Source organism: Trichosurus vulpecula, chromosome 8 (genome assembly GCF_011100635.1).
Source record: "Trichosurus vulpecula isolate mTriVul1 chromosome 8, mTriVul1.pri, whole genome shotgun sequence".
NCBI classification, from domain to species: domain Eukaryota; kingdom Metazoa; phylum Chordata; class Mammalia; order Diprotodontia; family Phalangeridae; genus Trichosurus; species Trichosurus vulpecula.
The window spans coordinates 22,652,353-22,679,464 of NC_050580.1; the positions used below are offsets into that span (position 1 = coordinate 22,652,353).

The window sequence follows — 27,112 nt, forward strand, 5'->3', positions numbered from 1 at the left end:
AGCAAACGTTCTTTAAAAAATAGGGTAAGTGCTGGATTAGGAATCAGAGGACCTGGGGTCCAGTCTGACTTGTGCCACTTACGACTTGACTCATCTTGGGCAAGGATACTGTATACTTTGCTAGTCTGGCCTCGGTTTCTTAATTTCTTACATAAAGGATTAGACTAGACAACGTCTCTTCCAACCTTCAATCCATAATCCTATCACTCTGTAGAAATGGTTAAGATAGTGGGTTTAAGTCAAGGTAGGATTCTGTTGCAGCCCTTCTTTAGGGATCTAGCAGTGGGCAGGATTGAGGGTGAACTGGTGTTTGATGCCCAGGGGGAAAAGGCTCTTTTGGACATCAACCCTGGATTGGGAATTAAAAGAGTGAATTTAATTACCTATGTAACTGTGGACAAACCATTTAATCTCTCTAGGCCTGTCTCTCCCTCTATAAAAAGACAGGGTTGGACCTCATGACCCCTGAGTTCCCTCTGAGTAGATGATGCCTAAGGTTCCTTCCTTAAATGGTAGGATGACTGCCTATTTTCGGATTAGAATGTCTCAAAGTTGTTCTGCTCCTTCTCCACTAGGTGGCATCACAGAGCTACAGATATCATCTCAGAATGAACCTCTCCAATTGAGATGTCCAGGACTCGGCTTATTCTCTCACAAAGTCTAACTGAATGAGCCGCACAGTAAAAAACAAAAACAAACAAAGACAATGCCTGAGAACATCTCCATTTGCTCTTTGCCCCAAAATGGTGCCCAAGCTATTTAGAAGTACCCTAAGGGATGTTGAGGCAGCAGGGATTTCTTGACCTTTCCAGGATACAAATGATAGCATATTTCAGAGTAAAGGAACTGGACAAATGGATTACCCCATAGACCAAAACAAATCAATAAATCAAATCAACCTCCAGCATTTGTTAAGTGCGCACTATGGGCTGGGTCAGGCCTGGGATAAAAAATATGAAAAAGGCCTGGGATAAAAGAATGAAAAAAATTCTTACTCTCTGGGAGTTTATCAAGCAGAGAGATAACCCCAGTTAATCAGCCACCAATCATGGCTTAACGTATTGCGTCAGATGCTCATCAACTTTGGAAAGTCTGAACAAGTTACGGCGTGATTGGGATGGAGTATGACTGTGCTGGGGGAAGTGAGGAGGGGGGTGGTTCCAGAAAAACATCGCAAGACTTATATGAACTGATGCAAAGAGAAGTGAGAACCGGTAGATCATTACGGACAGTAACAGCAATGCTGTTATGATGATCATCTGTGAAAGACTTGGCTACTCTCATCAATACAATGACCCAAGACAATTTTAAAGGACTCATAATGAAAATTCATTAATGATGAAAAATGTTATTCACCTCCAGAGAGAGAAGTGATGAACTCTGAGTGCAACTTCTTTGCCTTTTTTTTTGGGATATAGCTAATATGGAAATGCTGCGCATGATTTCATAGGTATAACTGGCATATGCTTGCCTTTTCAGTGAGTAGGAGAGGGTTGGGAGGGAGGGAGAGAATCTGGAACTCAAAATTTAAAAAGAAAAGAATGCTAAAAATAAATAAATTTGAAGGAAAAAAGATCCATCTCCCCAACAAGGGGTTTCAGATTTCAGTGACATGATTTCTAACATCCACGTTTAGGGTTCTGTAGTCTCATCCTTCTTTTCCCATCAAAGATAGATCCAGCAGATCATATTTGAGAGGATTATACTACAAGTCATTTTTTGATGGTTGCCATATTGGTCTCCTCTCAGCCTTGTGCCCAAAGGCTTTGGTGAGGAGGAGAGAGCAAGGCCAGGTCTGCTGCTCTGTAGAAGAGCCCCTCCTGCTACATGATACCTCAGCTAGGATGGCAAGGTCTTTACAGCAAGTGCCAGCTGGACTCTATGTCGCCCAATGGCCTCCCACTCCAAGCACCCCATGCCAGCCCCACTGTGGCATCATTAGCCCAGGCCTTAGAGTCTCTTGTCTGTACTTGTTGCAGAAACTCCCCGAATGTCACTTTGTTTTGGAGACCGGGCTGTGTGCTTAAGGTGTGGAAATAACAGACACTCCTGCTTGATTTTTAAAAAGCCTTTTAGAACCTGGCCCCAACAACTCACCTTTCCGGCCACACTAGAGGTTGGCTCTCCCAACCCAGCTCTGTGATCTAGCCCGGCCGCTCTCTCTTTCTCACACACAGCAGTCTTTTCCCCCACGGCACTGCCTGATCTTTATGTCTATGGTGCACTCCCTCCTTAGCTCTCTGCCTCTTAGATGCTAGGTGATTGGCTAGGTGACTGGCTGATTGCCCCCAGCTGCAGGTGACCTATTTTTAAAATTTCTTTAATTGCCTTTTATTCCCTTCATCTTTATTCTGTGTTGTGTTTGTTGTCTCCTTTCCCCTTTCTGGTGGAGGCTGCTTCATTCTGTCTTTACATGACCAGGATTGAGTACAGAGTAGGTGCTTAATAAATTCTTACCACTTTCCCAAAGTCACATGCCTAGCTAGCAAGCAGTAGGGCCAAGAGTTAAGTGACAAATCCCCCTGCCCCAGCACTTCTAATGTTCAAAGGCTTTTCCTAACAATTCTGTGAGACAGGTAAAGCAGGCTCTAATTTTCATTTCACAGATGCAGAAACTGAGACCCAAAGAAGCCAGGATCATCCAGGCAGCAGCAAGCAGCACAGTCATCTCTGGGCTCCATCAAACTCTAAAATCCAGCACTCTTATCAAGGCGTCTGTATTATACAGACAGTCCACAAAGGGATGAAATGCTACATTTCTGAAAGTCCTACAGATGGCGTAACTTTGGAGGTTCCTTCTTGGCTAAGATGGGAAATACCTGAATGCTTTGGTTAGTGACTGATGATTAAATGGGATATATTCCTTGAAAAGGATTATTCTTTCATTCAACAAGCATTTACTAAGCACCTACTATGTGCCAAGCACTGTGCCAAATTTCAGAGAAACAAAAAGAGAAAAAGAGGCAGAAGGCAGTCCCTGCTGTCAAGAAACTTACAAACTTTTGAACCAAAATGTTCAAGGATGGGCTGCTGGTGGACTCAAATGTTCTTTAAACTTTTGCATTTGTTAAGGTTCCCAGAAGGGCTTGGTTCCCTGACTAGGAAGCAAAGATAAAAGAAACCTGATTTGTATATTCCTATTTGCAAATGAGATTAGGCATGTAAAGTGCTTTGAAGACTTAAAACCCTAGAAACACGTCAGTTATTTTAACTCCTAAAGTCTTTCCATAGTTTTCATTTTGATCCAGAACCACCCCTTCTAACAGCATCTTCCATCATGACCCTCTTGGTGTCCAAGTTGTTCCCTTCACTAGTCAGGCAATCAGTCAGTTCATCGATGAGTATTTATTAAGTGCCTACTATGTGCCTGGTTAGTCACTGGGGATACAAAGAAAGACAAAACCATGCCCTGCCCTCATGAAGCTCACGTTCCAATGAGGAGACAAAACGCAAACAATTCTGTTCTCGTAAGAGTTATACAATCTGCATGGAAGGTACTCTCAAAAGAGAAGGCTGAGTGCTGGGAAAGGGCTTCCCACAGGAGGGATATGATCTTAGTTCTGACAACTTGGATTGTTTTTGGTTTTGTTTTGTTTTTTGCCTAGAACTTAACATGGTACCCAGCACACAGTAGGCACTTGATAAATACTTCTGAATTGAACTGAATCTGTAAAATGATGCAGATGGGTGTTTGCTAAGGTCCCTTCTAGTCCCGACACTCTGTGACTAGTGTGGAAATCGCCAAACATCATTCCAATCTTTTGCTTCTGCATTCTCCATTGAACTGTGGTAGCCTTACTACAAAGCACTTTATTAACTTCACAGGGCCAGAGAAATGGGAGTTGGGTTGAGATTCAGTGGAATAGGGGAAAAAGAAAGGGTCTGGGAGCCAGGAAGACCTAGGTTCAAGTCCTGCCCCTGGGACATCCTGGCTGCATGACCCTAGACAAGTCACTGAACCTCTCAGGGCTCCTCACAGTGCTCCAAGACTCTGAGCTGCAGAGAAGGTGCTAATGTGCCTTGGAAGAGGGAGAGTCTTCATCTGGGAGCTGCCTTTACCAATAAAAGTACAAGTCTCTATGTCTATTCCTAATGGACGACACATCATTAAGTTGGAGCTTTATGGAATCGGGCTCTTTCTCAGGCATGTGTTGGACTAGATGGCCTCAAGGTCTTTCCCCTTAGAAAGAAAGGATGGAGGAAGGAAAGGAGGAAGGAAGGAAGGAAGGAAGGAAGGAAGGAAGGAAGGGAAGGAAAGAAGGAAGCAAGGAGGAAAGGAAGGAGAGAAAGAAGGAGGGAGAGAAGGAAGAAATGAAAGAAGGAAGGAAGGATGGAGGGAGAAAAGGAGAGAGGGAAGGAGGAAGGGAGAGAGGGAGGGAGGAAGGAAGAAATAAAGAGAAACAGAAACAGAGAACGAAAGAAAGAGATGGAGCTTAGAGCTACAAACCAGAAACAAAACTGATTGAGTCCATGTTTGATCTCTTTTTCAAAGATATTGAAATGACTGAAATGAGTGAAGGAAGCAGGAAACCAAGAGCAAAGGGGAGTAAAGTGGATGGTGGCCAGGGCAGTGGATGCTTCTCTCCACTCCCCCCTGCCCCCCAACTCAGAAGTGACACCTGGAGCTCACAACCACACTTGGATCTTACTTCCATCATCTTCACTGTTGCCCTGAGACCCACCTGTCATGTGGCACCTGGAAGCATTTGTGCTTCCTTTTAATTTTCTAAGATGGAACCAGGGTTCAGTCTCTTCTTTAAAAATGTAAGCAAGATCAGGTCTCTACTCTTTCAAGATAACCTAGGTAGAATGCAGGCCAGAGGGCCTTATCATCGTGTCTGTGTTCAATCTGGCAGGGACACCCAGGCAGACAGTGTCTATGGTGCCATTTATCCTGGGAGAGAGATGCATCCACTACCTACTCATGACACATCGGTGCCTCAAAGAGGCTTCCTGAACGTGGCACAAACGTCAATTAGCCTGATGTCACCAATTACCACCTCTACATACTAACTATTTTAAGGTTTATTCTTTAACTTCTTATAGGGACACAGTGTAGTAAGTACATCAGGAAGGTGAGAGTTTTGTTTTGTTTTAAAGCAAAGCTATGAAAACACTGGGGCAGAAAAGATCTTGGAAAGGGTATGCCATTTGAGATGGATATGCTATTGGGAGGGTGAGAGAGAGACATAATAAAATCTGGAAGCTCATGGGTTATTATTTCCCTTTTAAATTCATTTTCTTTCTAATGACACATGTCTCTCAGAATGTCACAGTTGGAAGGGACTGCAGTGGCCATCGAGTCCAACCAACCTGGACTAAGATTCCTGTCGGACATACTCAACACATAGTCATCTAGCCTGAGTTTCAACACCTCCAAGGAGGAGGCACCTGCCTCTTTCCTCACTGGGATGGCTCTCTTGGCAAGGAAGCCCAAAGTGGCCTAGGTCATCACTCCCTAGGATCTGCCCTCTAGGGCCAAAGAGAGCAAATCGAATCCTTCTTTCACATGGCAGTTATTCATTTACTCAAAGGTAGCAATCACATCCCTCCCAAGTCTTCTTGTCTCTAGGCTTAAACATCCCCAGTTCCTTCAACCAATCCTCTGACCTGACTAAATTATTACATTAAATGAATCATCTATGTACCTTTTGAAACTTTTATCATGCTCATTTACTCCTGAAAACGCAGTACTGCTTTAACAAGATTGGATAAATCAGAGAGCAAACCTGACTTTCCCAGAATAATTTGAATTTGTGATCTGATGTGGGCTTTGTCCAATTTGTCCTCATTCTCAGGAGGACCCCAATAGAAGCATACCTTTTATTAAAACCATTTGGCTCACAAGTTTTTCTGAGGAAAACTGCCCCAATTGCCCAGCTTTTATCAAGCAACCAAAGGAGATGTTCATTCCCGCTACCTGCTGGAGATTTCTAAAGCCCTAGGCTGACCAACAACTTCTGGAGCTCCCTACTATCTTTAGCATAAAGCACCTACTCCCTGGTCTAGCTTTCCAACCATTCACCATTTGGTTCCAATCTACCTTTTCGGTCTTACTGTACATCACTCTCCTTCGTGGACTCAATGTCAGCTAAAACTGGCCTGCCTGACGTTGTCTGTACGTGGCCTAGCACACACACTCTTTTCACCTGTGCCATGCTGTCCTCAAAGCTTGGCTCACACATCCTTCAGGAACATCATCTCACCCTCCTCCCAAATCACTTTATATATGTTTTCTATTTAATTCTCTATGAACACAAATTTCCCCCTGTAGAATGTGAGCTCCTTGAAGGCAAGGACTATTTAGTTTGTTGTTCTATCCCCAGAACCTGGTACACTGTTGGTGCTTAATAAATGCTTAATGAAGGGGGACAGGGATTGGTCCTTGTGATTTTATTGGTATAGGGAACCCTAAGGTATGCAAACTCCTTTTCTACAGCTTATCCTCTTAAGTCTGGGGACACACACTCAGAACCCAAAGCCAGGATGTGTCAGAGGTTGGTCTTTCTGGCTCCAAGGCCAGCACTCTAACCCCTCTGGAAGGAAACAGAACTGCTACACTCTAGTAGATGTCTCAGAGGGTCAAAACATAAGAGATGGAAGATCCTGCATATCAGGAACTGTCCCAAAGGTCTTGAGTGACCAACGTGGACCTCAGGGCAGATTAGAATCTAGAAAGGCAACAAGACCACTACTGGAGGAAAGGAGAGATGCAGCCCTGGTCACTCGTGGTGGGGCAGACTCATGTAATTAGACAGAATGTGAAAGCCTCTTCCTAAAAATGTCCCACATAGGCAATTCTATTCTTCCCATTTCCCCTTCTGGGGAAATCAGAGAAACTGTTTTGGTCATAGGTAAGAGAAACATAGGTTTGCCTAAAGAAAAATGGCTCACATTCCACAGAAAAAACTACCAACATATTCATGTACTGGAATAGTAATGATAATAACAGCTAGCATCTGTATAGCAAAGCACTTTGTGAATAGAAAGCACAACAATCCGGGGCAGTATTACCATCACTCTTTTACAGGGAAGGAAATGAAGACGGAGAGGTGAAGAGGTGAATCCAAAGTCACACAGCTAGTAAATGTGCGAAGCAGTACCTGGATTGGGGTGGTCCTGACTCCCGGTCAAGATGCTTTAACTCTGTTAGATGGTGAGCTGCTTGAGGGCAGGGACTGTGTTCTGGCTTTCTTTGTATCCTCAGCACTTAGTGCAATTCCTGGCACACAGTAGGTGCTTCATAAATGACTGTTGACTTGATTACAACTATCAGCTCAAGAGCCTTTTGGGAAACTGGCTTTTGGCATAAGAGGGAAACATCAGAATTCAAACGCACCTTCCCTTCCTCATGTACACAATCCCAGGTCTTCCTGACCACAGACTCTCACAAACATGGAGATCCAGCATATTTACCTTCACCCATGCCATTAAGTAACTCAGTTAAATCTTCATTTTTGCTGTCAAACTGATGTTCTTTCCACGTTTCACCATTTTCACTCCGGAGAACAATGAGTTCTCTTTCCTTCCCTCTCATTGATCCAAAGTGAGGAATTTCCACTATGACTGGGCTAAGGGAGGGGAAGAAAGAATCTACATTATTTGGATATCAAACTATATTTACAATGAACTTTTCTCTTTCCTTTAAAAAAAAGAATCTTTCATTACTCTATCCTTTTGAAAATTAAAGGTGCCACTGTGGTCGAGAATGATCTCAAAGCTGCCCAAGCCACAGACTCATTTGCTAAGAAAAAAAGCGCGTTCAAAGCTGGATGACATGCTATCCTGGATAGATGTATTTTGGAATGTGAAAAGAGAAAGCTGTGGAAACGAGCCACAGCGGAGAGAGGAGACTGGCCCATTTTTCACCCATGAAATTATTCAGAGTGTCAAGACCTTCAAAGGACACAGTCATTTAAAAGGATTATTTGTTTAAAAATATTCCTGATGCTAATGTGCTAATATTTGTGATCTTGTTCCTCAAAAAAGAAAAAATAGTCCCGACCCAACATCCGCTCACGCCATCAGCCCTTATGAGCTCTGTGACTGGTGCCAGGCAGCAGGACGTTGTTTTGATTTTAGTATGTGATATGGGAGGAGGCAGCTTCATTCTCCAATTCTCACATGTACACACATACTTCAGTGTGACATCAATTGCCCTCCAGAAACTCATTAGATTGTTGAGGTCCGCCATAGTGGTTTGGTGATCATGTCCGTGCACGTCTGACTGTGACCAGGAGAGTGGAAATGACTGCTCATTCCAGGTGCCAGTCCAGCAACATAAAAAAAAAGCATTTGATCAAATTTTAAAATTAGGACAAGCACCAAAAAGGGCCGGGTGAAAATAAATGAACCGTTATCATAGGCAACTCATGTAGCTGGATTATGCAGCTTTAAGACCATTTAAACAGACAGTATCATTATTTGCCTACAGAGGTTGTACGTAGCTTTACCTCTTTTCAAAACTGATCTGTAGAATACAACAGTATAAGTGATGGGGCTACAGTGGTAAGGATGCAAAACAGGGCAGCACTTGACAGAAATCCAGTAACAACAGAGGACCAGCAATAATAGAATTTTGCCCTGGAAGGGTCATTAAAAACCATATAATCCAACCTCTTGTTTTACAAGGTGGAGAAAGATGTCTCGAGGGAAGGTGACCAGCCCAAAGTCACCAGGGTAGGAAGCAGCAGCGCTCACTGAGATTTGAATTCGGGTCCTCTGACACCAACTATGGCCCCCTCTTCCTGCGGTTGTACCTGCTCTCTCCCGCTAGCATTAGGATTACTGATTTAGGGCTGAAAAAGACCTTAGAGGCCATGAAAGATTCTCTCCTTTTATAGATGAGGAAACTCAGGTTGGAGAGCTTGAGGTCTCACACAGCAGGTCTGAGAAAGGATTTAAACTCAGGTCTTCCAGACTAAGCCCAGTGCTCTCAAACTTAATAGCTTTCATCTATTATCAAAGCAGGCCCTTGGAGAAATATTTAAATCAATTCTAGTCGTTGTATTTTTTTTTAAGCCAGAAATTCCCAATTTTGAAAAGACTAACCCCAGTCTTTTTATGAGTGCAGATTTGCAAATAAGATCCTTTCTCCTAATGGGGCCAGGAAGCATTTGATTGATAATTGCACAGGAATGTGGAGAACAGTGTCCAAAATTCCACAGGCTCTGAGGGATTTTCCATAGTTTTCCCACAGGCCTCAGCTGGACATAATCTCAACATCTTAGAAAGTGAGATACAATCTTTGCAGGTTAATATGTCAGATACTGTCTTTAAAAATTCAGGAGCCCCACAGTTTCCTGTATGAAAATTAACAAGACCTAGAGAGAAGGTATTGAACCAGGGTCTTTGACCAACAGTAGAGCCAAGCAAGGTGTTTCTAAACAGATTTTTTTCATGCAAACTGCCAAAGCAAGAAAAAAAAATTTTTTTTTTCCTTGAAAAGAACCCTTCCCTTCCCCCTCTAAGCTCGGCAGTGATTAGTTAACTGCATTTTAAAATTATGTTTTGGACTGGTCTAACTGACACGTACTTAGTTTTAAAATCTGTTTCTCAATTTGCATTAAAAATGACTCATTATTCTTTCCTTACTTTGGCCACCCCAGAAGAGATACATGATGCCCACTGTTGAGCGTATTTTTTGGAGGGGAAACGCAACAAACAACAAATTTCTTTTTTGAATCATTTGTGTTAAATGTTGATTCAAAGCCTGCAAATACCTTCTCCATCATAGGGCTGAAATTAAAGACTCGTCACTGCGTGTTGAAATGTAGACGATGCAGTTGAAACAGTTCAAATTCAAAACCAAAAATTACAAAAGCACAGAAATTATGAGAGCGGATGCTTGCGGTGGATTCCACATGCCCAGGAAAGCAGAGGAGGGAGCGTCGAGCTAGAAGGGAAGTCAAGCCACTATGGTTTTGTCTTTCAGTGACACACATCGACTGAAAGCTTTGGAAAAATCAAAACCAAAACCAAAAAAATAAAAATAAAAATCATGGGTGTGACGAAAATCGAAATTAAGGAAAAAAAATCGTAGACATTCTTGTATCTTGTCTATAAATCGCCTACCCAATAAATTTTGTTCCTTGAGGCCCAAGCTGCAGGATTCGGCTAACCAAGCTCTCACCCTCGTTTACAGGGGGAGGATTGGAGGGAAGGTGCAGTTTACTGAATAACATCCATGCAGCAGGAAGAGAAACGAGAAGGGGAAATTGTGAACAGCCTGCTAGTCCCGATAGAACCTGCCTGGTTGGCACCAGGGTACCACTTCCGAGGATGGATAAAGTGTCAATAGATATTTAGTATGACCACATCAGAGTGGGCTGCTTCCCCCAATTTTTAATCTCCTAAAAATGCAACCTGGGTATTTCCACTCTGCCCAGCTGCCTAGTCAGGGCTGGGATGGCAGTAACTCAAGCTTTTGTCTTTCCTTCATATGGTGCTTCTTCAACTCTCTTTGGTGTCTTTAAACAAGTCCTGGGCAGAGGAGGGATGCACTTGGAGGTTAGTAAAAAGCTCTGGCAAAAAGCATTACAGAAGCAATAGGCTAGCTTGCTTTCTCATGGTTACACAATTGGTTTTTTTGGCCTATAGCATTACAGGGCATGGCGCTCTCAGTTAAGATGCTCAAACTAAGTAGTTCTAATTGTTAACTACTTGAGTTCACAAGGGTAAAGAAAATCAAAGATGGGGTGTGAGTGGCAGAAAGGAGACTGATGAAATGACTCACCCTAAGAATTGTGCCCCCGCAGGCCCCATTTCTACCAGTCTACTGGCTAATCCCTCTCCTTCCACCATGGGGGGTGGGTTGGCCAGCTTATGTCTCTTTACCAGTCGGCAAGTGATGCGAGTGGGTGCCGTGCACTTGCGTGGTGGAATAATGATTCTCATCCCATGATGGCGGCTTCCTCTCATGGAGCCCCCTCGGGCATCCACCATGAAACTCACCAGGAACCTGCAGGGAAGGATCAGAGGTCAGCAGAAGTCAGGCAAGGAAGATTCTTATTCACCACATCGAATGTGAAAGTAAAAAAGTAAGAATGAAGAACAGGAAATACACTCTCTCCTTAAAGACCCATTTATAAACTGACTCTTTTTAAAGGGGGTAGGGGGTTGCTCTTAAATTTAATATATGCATGCTAGTGCTCAAACAACATATAGGTTACTATTATTAATATATGTAATAATAACAGGGTAGACATTGTTAATTATGGCAGATCATTAAATAGGCAATAGCTTTACTAAAGCATTTATTCTCTGAAGGTATTCAAACCTAAGAGTGTAGGCTTGGGTTGAGAAAGGTTTCCAAATGATCTCAACTTGACCATCTGAAACCCTGAGAAACTGTACCAGCAAAATTTGGAACATTTCTCCAAATCCTCTAATTCCTTTTTATCTAACCTCTTATCAACTACATGAGGTTAAATTAAGGTTATTTCTCATCTTGCAAACACAGTCACCTAAGGAGTGACTTAAACGATACTACCAGAAGGTCCAATGCAAAGTCAGGGAGTGTTAATGGGACTTTGGAGTTTGACTCTGGGTCTTGTGTGAGGGGGAAAAAAGACCAGAGTCTCCCTCCCTCCCCTGATTAGTCCTGGAGGACAAGGTACTCTCTTCTATGTTGTCAAAGCCTCTACAAAGCAATGAATGATTCCAACACACACAGGGTCCAGGCCAGGAAGCAGAGAACAGAAACACCGATTTGCGTTCTAATCAGCACGTGGAACTGGCAGGGTTGGTGTAAGCCCATTAGAAGGCACAGGTCTGGTGCTAATGACTGCTACTTAGAGAATTGTTCAAATAGCTAAAATATTTTCAGAATGGGATCCAAGCTGTTTTTTGTTTTTCATTTAAAAAATGTTTCCAATTTATACTGGAGCCTCTTAAAAACACCGTTTGATTTCTCTGGATTGATTCTCCTTTCTGTCAACTTCCTTTCCTTTGAAGAAAAAAGGCTCTCTACTGGGGAGTGGACATGCAAGTATAGGGATGTCCTTACAAATGCACAAAAGGGGAGAGGGTAACTCTTTTTAAAAACAGCTAAAAGCTGTAAGGTTTAGAACAAAGAGCACCAGCTCTGAGCTCTCAGAGGGTTTGGGTTCAAATTGACTACTTAGTAGCTGTGAAGCCTTAGGTAAGTCACTTATAACTTCCCTGGGCCTCAGTGAGGCAGTAGACTAGCTGTGATCCTAAGGAGTCCTCTCTGAGTTTCAGTTTCCCCCTCTGTAAAAGGAGAGGCTAAATGAGAACAGTCCCTGAGGGTCCCGTCCTGCCTAAAGCTTGGATCTCTCTTAAGTGTTTTGGATGGCAGAATTTAAAAAGTAATCCAAAATCCTTTGCTCAAACTCACGGTGTTTACTGGTAAAATCAGGTTGTGACTGAGAAAGATTAGGAAGCAAGCATGAGTTAGCAAACAGCTTTGGGCTAATAACAACCTGTTCCTGCAAGGACTCTTGTCTCACTGCTTCCTACTCCAACAGGCTAGTGTTTCCACTGACGGGTTCATGTTTGCCCTTGTGAGGCCTGAGCCTCCTGACACGGGACACATCTCAGATCTCCAGATCGGCTCAGTGAGTGTGTTTACGGAATGCCTTAACACCGTGGGGGAGGTCAATGCTGTTCTTACAACTGATAAGAAGCAACCTGCCTCAAAGAGGCAGATCCAACAGATCCACGTAAAGGCACAAGTGTATATATTAACACAGTATTTATTATTATTATTAAGTTATTATATTGCTAGATATTTTATTTACATTATTCTGTACCTATTTATAAATTAGAGATTTATAATAATAGAGAAAATAATGATTACCTTACTGTATTATATATTAATATATATTAAATCCCCAGCTGAACAGAGCACCTGACCCAAGAGATAAGAAAAAAATCATTCGTAAGATGATTTCAAAGCTAAACTGGTGTAATCTCTGTGCTCTTTGCAAGCACCCTGTGCATGTTGGAGCGCATCTATTATTCTGAGGTTTCCGGTTTCATCAATGTGTTGTTGATTGACATCTGCCCCCTAATGTCCTCAGTCTGGTAGGGACACGTGACCTTTGGTTTGGCAACGTTTTGAAACAAGAGTGATTCACCCTCACTACCCACATGCCTTACAAATTATTTTGTTCCCAAGAAAATCTTGTGTACAGGACTTGAAGGATTAATTGGTATGTGTTTCATAGCACGGGGGACCATACGAATGTCAAGTACAGCACGAGTTTGGAAAAAACAAACCTAAAGTTTTGCTAACGAGTGAATGGGTCTAGTTTTAAAGACAGCACATGGACAAATGCTGGTGTACTACAGACATCTACACATTGAACTGCGGGGAAAGAGGGCACATCGATTCAAAAGAAAATAACAGAGGATGATTTCACATAAAGGACACAGTTATCACCTTGAATCATACTGGGGAAGTGGAGAGGAACAGCTGCAAAATAATTTAGAAAGCAAATGGGAAAAATTAATATAAGATAATTAGAAGCAAGCAACAGAAAATGTCAATGAGCAAAGAAAAAAAGGTAACCATCAGAAAAATAAAACACCAAGGTCTCTGTGGGCCAAGTTCAAACACGTTGGTTAATGGCCAATGTAAATTTTCCAAAGATTTTCATTGGATTTCAGAACATCTTTCCCAAATATTCTAAGGTTCAGGAGCTTCCTCTTACACTGCCAGCATTTAGATGTGAAGCTAGACTCTCCTTTCTTCTGTATCCTAGGCAGATCTACTGCCTTCAAAAGGAACCATAAGAGCTGAGGCTGGTTCAGCATGAAATACACAGTGCAATATGGCGCTTTGTCCCATGCTTGTGGCTTCTCTCTCAGCCCTATTCACAGGGAAGGGGAGTCCTCAAGTTACTAGTCATTAAATTCCTTTCCTTTCCTTTTAGATGTGGAAAAAGCAAGCGGTCCTTGATTTATTGGGCCAGGATTGAATTTTGAAAGCTCATCTGTGCCTTGGCTTGGAGCTCTGAAGGCATTTCCCCAGAGGCACAGTCTCTCACGAGATATTATTAATAACTGGCGTGTATAGAGAACTTCACAGTTTCCAAAGTGACATACACACAAGTCAGACAAATACTACGGGAACTATTCTTATCTGCTTTTCACAGAGGAGGCTAAAGTGACTTTCCTGTGGCCACATATAAATCACAAATGTCAGAGGCAGAATTCAAACTCAAGTCTTCAGGAGTCCAAGGGTGACAGCACCCTATTCATGTTGTTGTTCATTCATTTCCAGTCTCTTTGTGACCCCATCTGGGGTTTTCTCAGCAGAGATACTGGAATGGTTTGCCATTTCCTTCTCCAGCTCATTTTACAGATAAGGAAACAGACAAACAGGGTGAAGTGATTTGTCCAGGGTCCTGCAGCTAGTAAGTGTCTGAGGCCAGGCTTGAACTCATGAAGATGCGTCTTCCTGACTCCAGGACTGGCACCACCTAGCTGCCTGCCCTATTCATGACACCAGGCTATTTCTCTGTTCTAGAACTAGTGCCACATGACATTTTCGCCATGTGCCATGTTTCTATGGGAAAAGGCATTGAGAGTTCCAGCATGGGAGAGCCAGGAATCCATTTGGTGAAAATAGGGAGTCTCCCGTGGTGGGGGCAAGGGGGCATTAGGGAAACATGGTGATAGATGGAAGAAGTTGTAGAGCCAGGAGGGATTTCTGAGGCCAAGGGCTCCAATTCCTTCATTTGACGGAGACAGAATCTGCGATCCAGACACATTAAGTTGAGTGACTTGTCTGAAGTACTAAGTATCAGGACTGGCATTTGAACTGAGGTCTCCCAGGGCTCTCGACCTAGAGCAGTGAGGGAGGGAGGGCATCTAGGGAGCTTGTGATGGTGAGAAACTGGGTAGAAATTAGGGGTTGAAGAAGCAAAATGAGGAATGGGAGGGTAGGAAGTACCTCAGATGGAGCAAGAAGGGAAGAAAAAGGCTGAGGGTAAGGACTGGGGGTTGTGATGAACACTGTGAGCTGGGATCCTGTCTCATACCACCCTGAATAAGTAATCTCTCTCTGCCCGCCTCAGTTTCCTCATTTGTAAAATGTGGATAATAATAGCCCCTATCTCCCAGGGTTGTTATAAGGAAACTGGGATATTTGTGAAGTGTTTTATGAACTCCAGAGTTATATAAATGTTAGCCTGACCAATATTTGTTGAATGATTGAAAACATCCATGGTTTCTGCTGGGCAGGCACTATCTTCACCCATAGCAGTCTATCACCTGTTTGTTGCTTTTTTTGATAAGGCATCCCTTGAGGGGCATTCTTCTGGTGAAAATCCCCTTTCAACTGGCCTGAGATGAGAGAGTTCTGAAGCAGCTCGGTAGGACCCACTAGTATAACCTCTAACCTCTCATGCCAGGATGAGACATCAAGGAATTGTCCCTGGGGGGAGGATCGTTATTGGGCTGGCAAATGCACTTAGTGTTAAATCCTGCCTCTACAGAACCCCGGAGAGTCTCTTGGGCCTCAGAGCCTCTAGACTCCTCTCTGAGACTGGATATATCATCAATGGAAGTTGTCTGTCCCAATAAAATCATATGTGTTCTTGTTAAAAACAAAACAAATAAAATCAAACTAAACTATTTAAGTGTTCATTTCGAAGTCAATGGTCACATTTAGCCTTTTGTGGTTAGACAGCCAGACCCAGAGTCATGAAGACTCCTCTCTCTGAGTTAATCTGAACTCAGACCCTTACTAGCTGTGTGACCCTAGGTAAATCACTTCACCCTGCTTGCCTCAGTTTCCTCATCTGCAAAATGAGCTAGAGAGGGAAATGGCCAACCCCTCCAGTGTCTTTGCTGAGAAAACCACAAGTGGGGTCACAGAGAGTCAGACATGACTGAACAACAACAACAGAAGGTTTCTATTCACACGGATAGGAAAGACCATACTCCGATTTCTCTAGAGGGCCTTAAGGTCCCCACTGTTTACCCCTAAACTCCATTCATGGCTCTCTTCTGCAGTCTTCCCATGTTTCATTTAACATTGCAGTTATAAATATGATATGTGTGTGTCCTATCCCTTGACAGCCTAAAGCTTCTTGAGGGCAGGCACCATACCTTGGCAAAATTCTGCATCAACCCAAGCACTGGCCACGGTGCTCTACACAGAAAAGGACCTTAATGTATGACGATTAAGTGGAATTGAAGGCACTGAATGGCAAAGACCTTTTGCCTTTCAAGGCTCCCATGTCAGAAACATTTTTGGCCCATTGATAGACCCATGTTTTCATTGGTGTGAATGTTCCTTCCACTGAGCCAGATCAGACGATCACTGACATGGGACCAAAACAGCCAGTTCATTTTAAAAGTGGAAGAGCTGAGGTATAGGGGGTGTGACTTGCCCAAGGTCACCCAGGGACCAAGCATGAGAAGTGGGATTTGAACCTAGGTTCTCTGACTCCACTGCTCCTTCCACCATGAAAATGAGGCCTATGGCAGGGAAGCCAAGGGTACACAGCTAATAAATAGCAAGGCCAAGATTCAAACCAGAGGTGCCTTCTCCACTGCCCAGGACCCCTCTCCCGTCTTCTCATCCCCAGCCATGCCTTCTCATCCTCTGATTCATCCAGCTTCTCAACCAACCAATCAAGTGTTTATTAAGTACCTACTGTGTGCTTTGAACTGCTTTCATTCTAGCACAATGTATATGGACATTTTTGCTTTCTTGAAGTTTTATTTATTTATGTTTAAAATAATGGCTTGGGATAAGTAGCTTTGTGTAATGGTCAGAATGCTGGAACCACAGAAGACCAGAGTTTGAATTTTATCTCTGACATTTACTACCTGAATAATCGCAGACAAATCACTTGACCTCTTTGAGCTGAGGTAAATTCTTCAAGACTTATCTACTAATTTATCAATGGAGTGTGATTGCAAATCCTTGACACACTGATGTTACCGGCTCACATACATGCATTGGAATCAAGCAACAAATTTAGGCATTTAGCAGACAAGTAAGGAATCCTTGCCGAGTTGGCTACGGGAATGGCTTTTGGTTCACAATTGAGTATTAATTTTATAAGGGATGGGATGAAATTAATTTTTAGTTAAATCTTAGGCCCCTATGTTTTTGAATGGGGATGGAATAATAAATTAAACACCAGCATTTACTAGATACTTAGGCAATGTTACATGTCATTGAAATTGCCCCATTCGTCATTAAAAGAAAACCACCAAACAGAAAAACAAAGCACATTAATACATTCTTCAGCACTTCATTCTTTTTCTAGATAGATTCTCACTAGATTTTCTAGTTGGATTCAGAAAATCCAACTTTAAAATAGTAAATTTGAAGTGTCCCATGGAGGAGGTTTGCTCCTGTCATGCCAGCCACTCATGGTGGTAGACTCCTCCTTCCAAAATATTACAGAGCAAAATGGTGAATGGGGAGCTATTTGCAAAACTCTGCTCATTTAATTAATAGTATTTTTGCAAGGTTCTCCAATGCATAGCAAACTTCTTCAACAGTTTTGGTACGCATTTTAAGCACACCTATCTCTTGCCTAAATAGCACATCAAGTCAGATTTACAACACTTAGGGAACAAAAGATTTCTTTTTCATTTAACAAGTTAGAAAAAAACCACTTAGGTGACTTACCCAGAGTGGATGGGGCTCGAGACAAGATTAACATTGTCCAGGGTGTCTGCAGCCCAGCTATAATGCCTAAGAGAATCGGAATCGAATTCCCTTGTAAATGTCAGATGCTGAAAAACAAAAATGGAAGAATCCCCATTAAACGCCCCATCTTTTTAGACACAGCCTGCTTCTCGTTAGGCCAGTTTTCTGACTTTCAACATAAACTTGGTTTCCCCTGCCCCTTCAACTGAGAGGCCAGCTATGAAGTCGAAGGTCATTAAAGGTGGCAGGTAGAATTTATATACTGATAGACAATAAACATTTCTATGTTATGTTTTATTCTCTGGGTAACAAGGTTATTCCATCTCTATAGATTGTACCCACTATAGATGCCCCACTCAGGGGCATCCATGTTGTCTCCTCCAAAAGAACATTCAGTCTTCTAGAAGAAGCCTTTCCCCATTACCCCTCTAGGGCATTCCCTCCGCAGATTTATCCTTTGTTATCTCTAAACAAGAGATAACAAGTGTTTACATGTCGTCTCCCTCATTAGACTGTGAGCTCTATGAGAGCAGACACTGACTTCTGCCTCTCTTTGTAACTCCAGACCTTAGCACAGTGCCTGGCATACAGGGCTCACTTAACGACTGTTACTTTGATGAGAACAGAGACTGTTTCTTTTTGTCTTTGTATTTCCTGTGCCCAGCATAATGCCAGGTATATAATAGGAGTTTAATAAATGCTTGGTTGACTAACTGATGTTTCTTCTACCCAGGAAGAGGGGAAGAAGCTAGTAATTCTCAGCCCCAATTTTATAGCATCTCAGAATGTTTCCAATTATCTCTAGCTCTCCAAGCAAAAGTGATTTTCATTTCACAACTAAATCTATGGGATATAGCACTTTTTCTAGGGAGCTGGAGATCAAATGAGAACAGGCTGAAAAAAATCACTTATCTGGAAAAATCACCCTCAGGTGAGATGGTTTTGCCTCTTCTGTTCACCTGGGCGTTTTTTCTAACACTTGGACAAGAACAGTGATTGAGTCCAGGAGACTTAAAAAATATATAATTAATTTTGCCTGGGATGATGAATACAACCCCGACATCATTACAATCTCTAGATGCGTTAATTCAGCAATATGAAGCCACTTTAGAAATAAATAATAAGTCACTTCACAAATGTCCCAGATTCTATCTGGGGGCAACAGATGGACATTACCTCCAGTGCGTGCCCATTATCTGATCTGAGCAGGGCAAGACCCGAGGGGGTTTGCCAACCTTTGGAGAGCAGCGAAAAGGCCTCTTTGGAGTAGAACATTGGGTGGATTTTAATCGCTCCTTTGCTGAGGCCTAAATCCTTTGTATTTGGGCCCCAAAGTAATTTTTACCATAAGGGATACATTTTAAAGAAAGCTAGTCAATAAATAATATTACCTTACCTTAGTAATTATAGTAAATTATTCACCTTAAAAACTTAGAGTCATGCATGGCAAAAATTAATTATTGTAACAATCAATTAGACCACATAAAAAAGGGTGGCAGGACTATCATACTATATTTATTAAAGAGTCAATGTGCCAGCATTGAAGGCTTGGAGGCCTCCTACTTCCTGACTCTCCTGACTTTACACTTCTTTCATTTATAATAAAAGCTGTTTAGAGCATCATTTTCCAGTGCTATATAAGGCCCCTCCAGTGGTCTATTTTGTCTTATTTTGGCCTCTGGGGTGGTTTCATTAGATTTACACAACCTTTTCTATTCGAGGTTATTTAAAGAGGATGATTTAAATATATTGGTAAGTCTTGGTAAATTTAAATTGCTTTTAGCCACTCCATTATCGTTCTTTTGACTTGGCATATGTTGTTCAGTTGCATCCAACTCTTTGTGATTTCGTGAACCATTCTGTCCATGGAGTTTTCTTGGCAAAGATACTGGAATGGCTGGCCATTTCCTTCTCCAGTTTATTTTACAGATGAGGAAACTGAGGCAAACAGGGGTGAGAGACTTGCCCAGGGTCACACAGCTAGTGTCTGAGGCTGGATTTGAACTCAGGGGGAGGAGTCTTCCTGACTTCAGGCCTGGCACTCTATCCACTGAGCGGCCTCTATTGGCATATAGTAAGTGCTTAATAAATGCTTACTGAGTGACTGACATGCACATGTGTGCGCTATGGTTTCCAGCAGAGCTACAGGCTCACATCTGAGTGGCATTATCAAAACAACTCATCAGAGACTATCAGTGTTGCTGGGCTTGTGTTTATATCCAAAGTCTGAAACTTGAGATCTTTACAGGGGATGCAGAGAGCTGTGGAGCTGAGAAGTGTCAGCCTGAACAGCTTCTAACCAGCATTCCTTCCAATTTGGAACTGGAAGAACCAGATTTTTAGGAGAGTACTTGGTTTGAGGTCAGCGTGCTGACACGGTGGCTGGCCAGCAAAGCAGGAAGACCTGGGTTCAAGTCTTGCCTCTAATACAGCCTATGTGACCTTTAGCAAATCTTTTACAGGATCATAGATTGAGAGTTGGAAGTCACTTTAGAACCATCTAGTCTAATCAACTAATCTAAAATATGAGGAAAATAAAAGGTATTTGAGCCCAAGGCTTCTGATGCAGGACCTCTCCCCATATCAAAGAATTAAGACCCCAGGGTCAAATGGTTCACTCTCAGAAACTGATAAAGTTTTCTCATTAAAGAAGAGGCATTACCAACTGCTTTGTGGCTGCCCCCCAAGGACCACAGGAGCCTTCCTTCTAATTGGGAGCTGAAACCTTCCCTCTGCGTGGTCTTCCCCATTAGAATGGGAGCTTCTTGAGAGAAGGAAATGCCTTACTGTAGCCACAGTGCCTAGTATACAATAAGTGCTAAATAAATGCTTGGTCTGCCGGCATTGGTTGCTCAGGGTTTTGCAACACGATGGGGCATCATGGTCACTTACTACTAAGTCACTATCGCTGGCAGCACTATCCACGTAAAATCGTGCAATTCATTCATGTGTGCACTCACTCATCCCAAAATATTTGATTATTATGCAACTCCCTGCCTTAGTCATTGTACAAAAATAAATAATGTTAACTTAGCAAGTGAACCTCTGAATGTCAACTTCCTCATCTCTAAAGTGAGAGGCTGGGTGGGAGGCCTTGAACAAGATGATGGCTAAGGGCCTTCCAATGGAAATGGTTTACACTCTTCACTTTTCAGACAGATTTCATCTTTTTTCCCTTTCCTCCTTTGGCAAAAATCTGGCAATTTGCTAACTGGTTGACAAGGGAAATAATCACAGAAAAATATAGGCAAAAATATAGAGAGATAGAAATATATAGAGAGAAATAGATATAGACAGAAATACACAGAGAAATGTATATATACATATAGATATATAGACAGAAATACACAGAGAAATGTATATATACATATAGATATATTGATAGAAATATATACATACATGTGTGTATACATACATATACATACACACGTGTGTGTGTGTGTGTATTTATCCTCATTGGTATAACAAAGGAGGCCTGTCAGCTCCCATAATGTAGTGTATATTTCTTGACTAGACAGTGATTTCTTCCTGTGCAGAAACGCTAGAGAAAAACTCTAGCAACTTATATTAAACCACTTGGTTGACAATTTCTAATCTTACAGTTGCCTGGGGGCACAGAGCTGAGAGGTTCTGTGGCTTGCTTGCTCAGGGTCACAGAGTCATCCTCTGTCTGTGGCAGGGTTCAAACCCAGGTCCTGGTTATCCACTCCATCACACACAATATGATAATCATGGTTGTAGGAGCCCTTTAAAGTTTGCAAAAAGCTTTAGCTCCACTTTAAATCTTTCTAACAGTCCTGTTTAGTCAGTGTTAAGGGTAGTATTGTATCCACTTTAGAAATGGGAAAACTGAGGCCTGGAAAGATTAAATAGCCTGCCCTGGTGACACAGCAGTGCCCAAGGTGGGACGCCATCCCCGGTCTTTCAAGTCTAGCACCCTTGCTGATTAGGTAACTGTTGCCTCTCAACACGGAGCTCCTCAGACATCACCAGTTCCCTCAGGGCCACATCTAGGACCACTCACTGGGCTCCTTCAGAGTCCAGAACTAAGTAGAATGCGTATTCCATTTGCGTCATGTGTACACTAATGGGGGCCACGCCCTTTTCCATCTGGGACCCGCTAGAGCACAATTAGTTTCTTTCCAGCTCTAAATCCATCATCCTATTAAAATAAAAGCATTCACCATGGAGAATCCAAAGCCTGCCTACTGGTGGCATTGCTCCCTGACTCCACAGAGATTAATACTTTCCAAAAATAGCTTCTTACCAGACCTTTGCACAAGATGAAAGCAGATAGTATGCACACCCATTGACCTAATATTCAGTTGACATGAGGCTTGGGCTTCAGAATATCAGGCCAGGTCTAGAACCCAAATGTTCAAATCAAGGGGGCCATGGGGAAAGACTTCTAATGCCAGTAAGCTCACTGGTTAAGCTACAGATGGACAATCATTGCCGAAGTCCTGGGCTCACCTCAGACTCACCTTGTCCATCAGAAGCTCATTGTCGTTCCTTCCTAACCTCCTCCCTCCCCTCTTCTTCCAAACTTCCTTATTTCTGTCAAGGGCACCACCATTCTGTCTACGTCTCTGGTTTATAACCTTCAGCTCCTCACTCTTCCTTATTCTATTTATCCATTGTTGTTCAGTCATGTCTCACTGTGTCCATGACCCCATTTGGGGTTTTCCTGGCAGAGATACTGGAGTTGTTTGCCATTTCCTTCTCTAGATCATTTAACAGATGAGGAAACCGAGGCAAACAGGGTGAAGTGACTTGCCCAGGGTCACACAGCTAGTAAGTGTCTGAGGCCAGATTTGAACTCAGATCTTCCTGATCCACTGCACAACCTAGCTGCCCCACTCTATATATCCAACCGGTTGCTAAATCTTGCTACTTCCACTTTCTCAATGTCTCTTATATCAGCTCCCATCTCTGTACTCACATAGTGACTGCCCCAGGTCAAGCACCCATCTGCTCTTGCCTAGATTATTAAAATGGCCTCCAAATTGACCTCCCTCTCTCCAGCCCCTACCTGCCCCCGCCTCCTGCACACAGCTTTATATCCTTAAATGCAGACTGCACTATGTCCCACACCCCCATACTGACTAATTTCTAGTGGCACCCCTCTAGAATCAGACAGGAAATCCTCTGGCCTTGAAAGGCCTCCACAATCAGATCCCAACCTATCTTTCTAACCTGAATATACCTTCCTTTCCCCTTCCAGCCAAACCAGGCTCCTCTCTGCTCCTCCCCACTCTGTACCTTTGCATTGTTTGACCTCCACGTATGGAATACACTCCCTTGTTCACATCGACTTCATTTAATCCGTCTCACTTTTCCTTTAAGAATCATCTTCTACATGAAACCTCCCCATCCCCATTCACCCTCTCTCCCTAACCATTCTGCTCTCATTCCTCTCCATAGACTCGGATATGCACACATTGTTTCCTCCGCCCTCCACCTTCTCCACACAATTTAAGTTCCTTAAAGCTAGAGATTGGTTCATTCTTTGTGCCTGAATCTCTAGTTCCCAGCATTGGCATTTAATAAATGTTTCCTCACTGGCTGCCATTGGCAGTCGCTTCTAATTGGCTGGAAATATTAGGTGGGTGAATTTAAACCTTTGGAAATTCAGCCACTTAGACCCTAACACTCCTGGCCATGTACAGAATTGCTTAGCAGGGGTGGGGAACCTGCAGCCTCGAGGCCACATGGACCTAGAGAGCCACATGTGGCCTTGAGGCCACAGGTTCTACACCCCTGCGCCTAGTGACTCTTCTCCAGGGAACAGTAACTTCCCAGGTGAGCAGTAATTGGATGAAGTATAAAATCCTTCCTCTGAGGGAAGCAAGAGCTCTTGAAAGATGAAACGTCAGGGATAATGTCACCGTGTGCTAAAAGGCTGACTGATGCCAGGACAGAATTACTGAGGGGCAACAGCTGAGGATGGGAACAAACATTTAATGGACATTCTCAACATTTACAGCATTTACATTGCATGTCTGTGCTCTTTTCTCTGTATGTTAAAAAATGTTTTAACTCACTGCTTTACTCGAGATCAGAGCACCAACTTTCATAAACATCTCCAGCCTTACAATATCTTGTGTCTTTCCAAGTCAAACTAATTTCAAGGGAAATTACCCATGAATTCTAAATGATAACTAGAGTAACCTGAGGCCTGGGAGGGTGGGGGTAGGAAGCTATAGGAGGCTGGACCTGGAATGATACAGAGGGTAGCAAGATCCAGGCAGAAATGAAGCATTTTGACATGTGTAAATTTGTTTTTCTTAATTATGGATGTTTGTTACAAGGGGTTTTTTTTTCTTTTTCTTTTTCTTTTTCCAATTGGGAAGGGGGAGAACATAAGACTTTTGTTCAATGAAAAAAAATTGCATTAAATTTAAAAACAACGACGTTTCCTATCTTAAATACCTCCTTGGGCTTTTTTTTTTTTTTTTTTTAGATCTATGACTGCTATCCAGCCTCAGGGAGATGTTTAACATGTCACCTGAATGGACCTGGCAAGACACTCTGAAAACACAAAGGAGACATATAGAATGTCCCAGCTTTCAATTTGGCTTATGTTCCTGCAGCAGCCCACACTGTTTATTGCTGGCAAACCTTTAATCTTAAACTGGCCACTTTCCGCTACTACACACGCTGCTGGCCCATCTGTACTGCAGCCCCCTACCCCACCTCCCCACCAATTGCTAGGTTCTTGAACGACGCAAAACCTTTACACATTCTTTAACTGATAGCCTGAGCCAAAGGTCACATGGTGAGCCAATCTAAGGAAGATAAAACACCCAGCGAAACACTGATGTGACCTGTGACAGAACCCAGAGTGGGTCTCAGCTTCTGCCCTTGGACACTCAAGCCACTGAGAAGGCTGCTCTTTTCAGGATTCTACACCCTGGATGTCTTAATAACTGATGTTTAGATAGTGCTTTCAGGTTTGTGTAGAGTATCTCACAACCCTAACAACATGCCAGAGAGGCTGGGGCCATTATTATCCTCATTATACAGATGAGAAAGCTGAGGTTCATTGATCGAGTGAGCGATTTATCCAGAGTCAAACAGACAGTGTCAGAGGCAGGATTCAAAATCAGCTCTGCCTTCCCCTTCCCCCCCCCCCCATGCAACCAGCTGGCAAGCATTGTCATTACACCTCCAAATGTCTTCCATCCAACACCTTTGTCTTTGCTTGCCCTGGGCCAGTCCTTAGCCCTTTAGTCCTTAGTCTTTATCACGATTAAATAAAGATGTTGGACTACTCTTGGGCTTTGTCTGTGTTACTGCTATGCATTAGGAGGCCATCTCCAGTCATGCTGATCTATATCTGGCCACTGGACCCAGATGGCTCTGGAGAAAAAAGTGAGGGTGGTGATTTTGCACAGCCCCACCTCACTTAAATCTACTTCACTTGTAAGTCCTGGCATCACAAGGACATCAACAAAGGACAAATAACAAAAACAACAAACAGCCATACATTAGCACAGATGCTTGGAAGTTGTGTTCATGACAGCAAAGAAAACACCTTTTCCTTCAAAGACCATTAATATTCCACTTTTCCAATGGCTAATTGCAAAGGAGTGAGCTAAATGGAAACCTCTCAGCTTCCAAACGTGACAAGGTATCATCAGACCCCAAACGACTCCAAGGTGAAAGTCCTCAAATGTCTAAATGTTGAACTAATTTCTGTCACTTTATATCTCAGAACCTCAGTTTCCCCATCTATTAAAAATAATAATGAGGCGGTTGGCCCAGCTGATTTCTAAGGTCCCTTTCCAGCTCTCAATCTCTGGTCCTATGACATTCTGTTAACCGTGAATGCTGAGTATGTTCCTACCTACTGGTTAGCCTCCCTGCAGGCAGCAAGACACAGCAGGAAGGACACTGGCTCTAGAGTCAGAAGACACGGGTTTAAATCCTGCCTTTGACTTTTTTACTACTCACCTGACCTTGGCCCAATTCTCTGGGTCTCAGTAAATGTAAATGAGTAGTTGAACTAAATGGTTTGAGGGCTCTTCTAGCTACAATTCTGAGATGTACTGAGACAAACTGAGGTATAACAGACTGAACCTTGAACTTGGAAATCTGAGTAGGCCAGGCCCAGCTCATCCACCAAGACTGGCTACGTGGCCTTCGGGAAATGACTCCTCTTCTCCTGACCAGCCCCCCAGGGCTGCTATGAAGATCAAAGATACAATATTGGTAAAGCACTTTATAAATGCCAGATTGCTACTGCCATATTGTAAAAATGAAGTGTCTTATAATTCTTTGTAGATGGGAGTCCTGACCTTAGTTTCCCATTTCACACACACAGAGAAAATCACCCATCAAAGTATTCTTGCAAAAACACAGCTACTTAATGATGGGTCTCTCAGCAAGGCTTGGAGGACACAAAAGTTAAAGGGGACCAGGGCTAACCTGAAGTCACAGTCCTGGGGCCACCGTGTTCATCCATTGCCAACAGAAAGATTCTACCAATTCCATAAGAGGTGATGATGAAGAGCCGAGAGAGAACAGGTCACACTGTCCATACTTTGCATCTACAATATGTCCCCCCATTATTTAAAGCCCCTCTGCTCCATCCACTTGCTGAAGGTCTTCACGCATCCTCTGAAAGGTAGCTTACTTAGCTAACTCTCATTTTTCTTGTTCCACAGAGGTGTGGTCCAAGTTCATCCATAACTGCAGGTGGGTGCAGATTTAATTTGCATTTGACAATGGACAAGGAAGCCTTCATTCCAAGGACCCAGATGTCTATACATGGCTTTCTAACCTTGATACAAACTGGCCTTTTTGCTGACCTTCACATCTGGCATCCCATCTCCCACGGCTGTCCCTTTGCACAGGATACTCTCTATGCCAAGAATGCATTCCTTCTCTACCTCCACTTCCTGGAATCCTTTGCCTCCTTCAAAGCCCAGCTCCAACTCCACCTCTGACAGTGGGCCCCTCCCAATTTTCTCAGCTATTGGTGCCTCCCTATCCCTGGAACTGACCTGGCATTTGTATTCTGTTTCCTCCTACACACACATACACACACACACACACACACACACACACACACACACACACATGCTACCTGAAGGCAGGGGCTTTGTTTTCCCTAGTACCCAGCCCAGAGGAGGCACTTGGCCAATGCTTGCTGATTGATCCCTGAAAAATACCGCCTAGGTCAATCCCTACCTAGCTAGGGCAAAAGGAAGAAGTGCTGAGTAAGTCTGGGCATTATACTCTGTGCTGGAGACTGTTTCTTACATCCATCTCATCAGCCTCTGGCACAGATCCTCGAGGGCAAAGACTGTCTCTCCTCTTTGCTTAATTCCTTCTAGTAACTCCAGCAGTTCTACCTCACACATCTAGTAAATATTACACCAGTTAGGTAATGGGAACATGGTGAACTAAGACCCATACACTAATTACAGAAGCCACATCAGACTTTTTCCTTCAACAGCTACGCCC

General features: G+C 43.0%; 1 protein-coding gene across 2 annotated transcripts in view; it reads right to left on the minus strand.

Moving 5' to 3' along the window:
- Positions 1 to 27,112, minus strand: part of ANK3 (ankyrin 3) — a 275,643-nt gene that overhangs the window by 62,495 nt on the left and 186,036 nt on the right. Inside the window, exons 28-31 of one of the 2 annotated variants that reach the window (XM_036769578.1) lie at positions 17,621 to 17,727; positions 13,406 to 13,438; positions 10,736 to 10,960; positions 7,417 to 7,571 (exon numbers count right to left, since the gene is read on the minus strand). In XM_036769578.1, coding sequence (XP_036625473.1) covers positions 7,417 to 7,571; positions 10,736 to 10,960; positions 13,406 to 13,438; positions 17,621 to 17,727 — 520 coding nt within the window. The remainder of the gene's footprint in view (positions 1 to 7,416; positions 7,572 to 10,735; positions 10,961 to 13,405; positions 13,439 to 17,620; positions 17,728 to 27,112) is intronic. The other variant, XM_036769579.1, reaches the window with a different exon arrangement.